Below are 6,813 nucleotides of genomic sequence, written 5' to 3' on the forward strand. Positions count from 1 at the left end.
ATAAAATAATTACTAGTAATAATAATATCTTTATTATTAATAAATACTAGTATAAAATAATAGTATAAATAAATAAAGACATTCATGTATAGTACTTTTTTTTATTTATTCAATACATTTCCATTGATATTCAAAGGCAGTAAACTTACAAAATGAGGCTTACATGAGGCTTTGTATCTGTTTTCTCCATACATGGGCATGGTCACTTTGTCCCCCGGCCCCAGCCAAAAAACCCTGGTCTTGTTAATATATATATATATATATATTTTATATATATTGTACAATTGCACTCCAACATTTGCTTTTGAGACGCATACATTTGCATGGGATAGTGTAGTTTTCTCTTTCAAGGTAACATAAAATGGTCCAAGGAGGAATGCATAAGTTTATGATTTGATACCCCACACTGTCAGATGTCAGCATCGCAAATGGGGGTGTTTGGATTGGAATAAATCCTTGAATCCTGACGGGAGTAAGGAGGTGGTGACCACAATTTATCTATGCACTTCAAAGAAATTTTCAGGACATCTGACTTATCAAAAACACTTCCTAAAAGAGCATTGCTGTATTTAGCAATGGATGTGAAATTAATGATAGGAGTCGATATTAAATTACAGTCCACCGCCCATTGGTGCTCTGTGTTACAGTAGCGCCCTGTGTTTTCCTGTTTTCAGGAGACCTAAACATGGGATAGTAATATATGTGGCTCTTTGAGTACTTTATAGAGGATATGCATGTATTGACATGACCAGCTGTCAAGAACATATTAAATAGCAGAGAACAATGGCTGTGTATGGGCAACAAAGCTTGGTTTAGAAGAGTGTGTGTGTGTGTGTGTGTGGTATCACACCATATATATATATATATATATTTAGCAGTAACAGCAGCGATGGACAGCAGTTTTGTGAAGATGGGGCAAGAACATGAGTGACTGCCTGTACCTATTCTTCCGACACGTCCCTCCTCCCAATACATTCCACCTGACAAAGATAAACTACATATATACATAAACCATATATACACACAACATATATACATAAACTACAACCCCATACTGCAATATATTTATATCCTCCACCACCACTCCTGTCTCAATACCTCCACACAATGTTGAAAACTAAAAACTAAAACAAAACTGATTGAAACTGATGAAACACAACTGGACATGCACTTCCTTTGCCAATGCTGAGGTAGCTGTTACTCTTCATAATCTTGCAGCATTCTAAAGATACTCTGACAATGCTGCTGGCCCTGAGGAGGCTGCAGGTGATGGTAACTGAGGTGAGGTTGTGACTGTGTGTGTGGGGGGAGTATGTGTGTAGGTGCTGGACTGGGAGGCTGATATGTGGCTGGTGGCATGTATGACTCTTCTGGTCAGCATCTTGACCCTCATATAAACACAGCATAATTTTTCTCTTCACCCCTGTCTGAATTGTGACATTTTTGATTGCTCTGAGCTCTACCGCAACAGCATTGGCAAAGGAAGTGCATGGATCTGGAGGTGCTAACACCGAGGCAGTCATCTGCTGCAACAACTGCAGCTTCTGGTGCTCAATGGAGCAGGAGGGGCGAGATCCCAAACCGACTACCGACGTTGCCACGACGGAGTCGCGACCTGCACCGACCCGCCGACCCCCAGACCACCCCGCCGACCCCCAGACCGACCCGTCGACCCTTAAACCGACCCGCCGACCCTAAACCGACCCCCAGACCGACCCGCCGACCCTGGACCGACTCTCCGCCGACCCTGGCCTGGCGGAGACCGACGGAGTCGATCCTTCATGGCACCGGCCAATGTCAATTTCCGATCCATCGACCATATCTGCAGTCTTCTGGAGGAGCTGTTCACCCCCCCCCCCACCTGCGTGCCCCCGCCCCCCCCCCCGGCCCAAGGGGTCACTCATAATAATTGTAGATTGGCATATTTTGCGCATTGAGACAGAGCAGTTGAGATTTCATTAGGCCAGATCTTTGTCAATTTTACTTGAATTCTTATAATTTTTATGTTTATATGATCTGTCAAGTTTATATTTTCATTTGGTATCAGTCATGAATTTATTATAATTTATTATAATTTTGAAGATATCAAGCCGGAGTTTTCCACGCGTGTAATTACGCACGTAACATAATAATACGTCTACTGTACATATATAGCCCATTGTAGGCTAACATTCTTGGGGGTCTTGTTAAGCTCCACCTTAAGCGCCGCCAATGAAGCAGTTTCAGAAAAGAAAAATATTAAAAAGTAAATTAAAAAAAAGGCGTGTCTGTCTGTCTGTCTGTCTGTCTGTCTGTCTGTCTGTTAGGCCTGTCCCCGACTAAGGATTTGTTTAGTCGAATCTAATTGGCGACTAATTGCCAATAGTCGACTAATATATATTAAATAATAATAATAAAAAAAAAAATACATTTTATTTCAAAGGGCCAAGTCTACAGAGTTTGTTTTGTGTCTCCAGCAGAGTTTCTAGTGTCTCTATCTCTCTCTGGAAGAGGTTGCACATGAACTATGCAGCCGCACTGAGGCGCTCCAACACAAACAATACCAATACAAAGACGAGGAATAAGAAGAATAAAGTGGAAGTTACGTGTGGTTGCAGGTGTAGACTTGGCCAAAAAACAATTAAAAACATTTTTGGCCGTTAAAAAAAAAAAAAAAAAATCGACTAGAGTCGACTAAGAGACACGCAGTCGACTCGGACCCCCCGCGACTAACCAGTCGACTTAGTCGAGGTCAGGCCTACTGTCTGTCTGTCTGTCTATCTATCTAGATATATCGCACTGCAAGGCACTGTGAGCTTGTAGATAGGCAATTTTTTGTGTCACGGCCTGGGTCTGTCTGTCTGTCTGTCAGAAGTCCGCGGCCGTAACACACACACACAAACGCACACGCCCAACCCACACGCGCCCCCCCCCACCCCCCCCCCCAAGGTGAATAAATAATAATTTAATAAATAATAAATTATATTAAAATCCCTAAATCTATCTATCTATCTATCTATCTATCTATCTATCTATCTATCTATCTATCTATCTATCGCGCTGCAAGGCGTTGTGAGCTTGTAGATCGGCTATTTTTGGTGTCACTGTCTGTCTGTCTGTCTGTCTGTCTGTCTGCTAGGGTTACGAACTCCCTGAAATATGAATGAGGGACGCCAGGCCGGATGTCCTTTATTTCCAAGAACCAGTGGTGGGAAAAGTACTCAAATTTGTTTATTTAAGTAAAAGTATCAATAGCCTACTGCATTGTAGAAAGTATTGGCATCAAAATATACTTAAAGTACCAAAAGGAAAAGTACTCATTATGCTGAAGTCGCGTTTCACAAGTTATCATAAGGCTAAAATGTATAAAAAATATTTTGAAAATAGCCAAAGTTTAAATAGGGCTGAAGTGGTTAATGTATATTTTGTATAATCTAATGTTGTAATAATACAAAATCTAGAGTAAAAGTAAAAGTATCAATTAGTTACTTTCCACCACTGCCAAGAACAATAAAGGACACCCAGAAACAGATAAAATCTCACTGTATATATGTACATTATTTGTATTATTATGTTAACCACTCGAACACAGATATGAATGAGGCAAAGGCTACAACGTCTAATTCCTTCTTGGAGAAACTAGCAGGTGTGAGGGGCACCCCAAAGATGGCTACCAAGGGACATGGTTCTATTTATTATATATTAATAATATATAGGGCTTTGATATTTAGGGCTTTGCCTAGCGTGTCGAAAAAAAATAACCAAGACCATAACTCAGCCAACTTGGGACAGGAGAAGAACATATGGGTATGGTTGGCAGGTGACAAGCCACACCTGTCGCAGGTGTCGCTCGTCCCTGGAAAAAGGTTTGCTAAGTCTGGCTTTTGTAAAAATGAACCCTAAGTAAGACCTTGAACTAAATTAGACTTATTTGAGCGCATGAGGATATATCATTGACCCTTAAGACCGCCTCTTCCCACTTCCCTCTTCATCTGCCAATTCGAGCTTAAGCTCTGCTTCCCATTTACCTATAACCCCTGCAAGAGAGAACACTTTCAGTGATGATAATAAGATCATATAGGATCGAGATCCTGCCTTGTGCCTTGGCAAGAGAGAGTATCTTGCTAACCACTGAGCCTGTTGGGGACTGAGGAAAAGGTATAAAGTGGGTACGAGCGTAGGGATAAACTGAATCTTGACCATCTGCAATTTATTTTGTCAGATCCTGTGTCTTGGTGAGACATGACCTTTGACACGATCTAAATGTCTCAATAGAAGGTGACTAAATACTACCACACCAATTGTATAAGTTGTATTGTATATTGGTTTCCGGTCTGCAGAAGACACATGACAATGTGAATTCAAACGACCGGGCTGGTTTACCAGGCTAGTATTAACATACTCTACCATACAGATTGGACATTAAACAAAAACTGACATAGTGCCGCTTTAAGCTCATGACTTTCCCTCCGCTAAATTTTAAATGGAAATACTGTACTTTTCACTTCAAGACATATTTCAAATACTTGTACTTAAGTAAAACATGTGAGTACTTCTTTCATCACTGTCTACAACATGAAGGAATGGATGCGTCCTGCCTTGAATCAATAGTGCCAATGGAGAGGTTATCATATGTATTAAGAGGCACTCTTGTTAGAGACAGCTGGTCACCAATTGAAAGATTTTTAAAAGAAGAATGGAAAAGAGTCATGTGTATGGGAGTGACCAATATATGAGAATGTGTACAGTCTAACTGCATTTGGGAACATGACTACTACTATTTGTATTATTATATATATTTTTCTAATTGTTGGTTGCTGGCTTGGCTTGATGTTGTTGATTCTGTCTATTTTTACTTTTTGTGTATATGTTGTCTTATGTGTCTTGTATTGAGCACTTAATTGTTAAAAACAATTAAAAAAAATATTGAAAGAGAATCAATTGTTCATGCCAAGTCACATCACCTTTATTCTGATGCTCGGTTTGAACGGCAGTGATCGTCTTGACCAATGTGTGCGTGCCTAAAAGCATTAAGTTAGGGTTATAGGCTTGTAATTGTCTGATTGGAAATGAGCTTCCAGATCTGTTTTTTTAATTCATGAAAATGTGTGCACAGCTTTATATATATATATATATATATATATATATATATATGAATGTTTTTAACTTAAATCTTTGCTTCTGGGGGCCCCTGGAACAATTGTTTTTTAGATGGGGTCCGTGGCCAAATACATATCATTGTGAGGGTCCTTGACATGAAAAAGTTTGAGCACGTATATGACATACGTTTTTCAGAAAACTGTTAGGATTTAGAAGGCATTTGTAGAATTGGCCTCAGGTGTTAATAGGTTAAATGGTGCTCCATTTGTACGGAACATGCATTTGTGGGATGAGCAGCGCAGCTGAGCAGGGCTGTTCCCCTCTAACCCTTTCTGGGGAAAGACCTCCACGAAAACAGAGGGACTGAGGCTGGCACTTGTAAGGGAAATGAAGGCCTGTCCCTTGGGTAAGATTGGTGGAACGTCCCCTTAACGGCCTGGAGGTCTGTTGAGGCCAGTAAATTGGGCCTCTTCCTTGCTTCCTTCACAGGGGTTACCGATTATACTAAATGGCGACTCTGCTCCTTTCTGGTCAAACAGAGTCAGGGTGCTGATATTGTTGCATATTGGCTCACTGGAAACACTCTGCTACACCAAGTGGGTCTCAAATTGGGATCCAGGGACCCTCATGGTTCCTTGAGGGGGTTCCAAATGGTCCCTTATGGGTGTGTATTTCAAAAATTGGTCAATTTTGATGCTAGATTATTGCTGGGGACCTACCTCCTCATAACCCCCGACAAGGCCCCCTGACTATCCCCAGACCCCACTTTGAAAACCACGGCCTGACGTCACACATATGTCATCGGCATTTGCACATATATGTCACACCCTCCCATTTAAAAGAAATTTCATTCGCATTCGCTAACCCACACGTCTTCAAAAAGGAACTCTCGACCTTGACAGAGCAACCGGGGGATTTCCTGCATACCTTTGTAACCCGACCACGATATACAAACAGCTTGCTCACAGCTCGTAAAGCATTGCCGGCGAACATCCGTCACTTGAACGTAATTTCCTCCCAACCTTCTTTGCAACTAATTCCACACGACAAGAAACAAAACAATGTCCTCCTGGCAAAGCTTCGTGGACAGCCTGATGGCGGACGGCAGCTGCCAGGACGCCGCCATCGTCGGCTACGCCGAGCCCGCGCAGAAGTACGTGTGGGCGTTTCACCCCGGCGGCACCTTCGCCAACATGACGAGCGAGGAGATCGACGTGCTGGTGGGGCGAGACCGCGAGATGTTCCTCACCAATGGCCTGGTGCTGTGCAACCGGAAGTGCTCGGTGATCCGAGACAGCCTGCAGGTGGACGACGACTGGACCATGGACATCCGGACAAAGAACGAGAACGGAGAGCCCACGTACAACATCTCCATCGGCCGTGCCGAGAAGGTGCTGGTCGTCGTCATGGGGGGCGAGGGGGTCCACGGCGGGGCGCTCAACAAGAAGACGTTTGAAATGATCGACGAACTGAGGAGAGCCGGATACTGAAGCGGATTGGGCTCTGATTGGCCTCTTTTTTCTCGGAACTCGTGCACCTCCAGGATGTTCTGACTCTCCGAACTATAGCCCGGAAAGCCTGTCCGAACCAGAGTTTGTTTGACATCGGAGGGAGTATGTATTGGCCTTTAATAAGTGACTTCCCCAGTGGTTCCCAAACTCATATTACCCAAACTTTTTTTTGCATTTCAAGGCCCTCCATAACTCTGAGAGTGTACAGATGGAACCAAATGGA

The 6,813-nt window shown here is 42.7% G+C and overlaps 1 protein-coding gene across 1 annotated transcript; it reads left to right on the top strand.

The window, feature by feature from the left end:
• Positions 1 to 6,140: 6,140 nt before the first annotated feature.
• LOC308076678 (profilin-2-like) lies at positions 6,141 to 6,569 on the top strand (the record flags this gene model as incomplete). The annotated part of the gene is made up of 1 exon (XM_080457377.1): positions 6,141 to 6,569. One exon carries the CDS (start codon positions 6,141 to 6,143, stop codon positions 6,567 to 6,569), a length of 429 nt encoding a protein of 142 aa, XP_080313503.1.
• Between the last annotated feature and the right edge of the window lie 244 nt (positions 6,570 to 6,813).

The sequence above is a fragment of the Gymnoscopelus braueri genome, assembly GCF_963280865.1.
Source record: "Gymnoscopelus braueri genome assembly, contig: SUPER_20_unloc_1, whole genome shotgun sequence".
NCBI lineage: Eukaryota > Metazoa > Chordata > Actinopteri > Myctophiformes > Myctophidae > Gymnoscopelus > Gymnoscopelus braueri.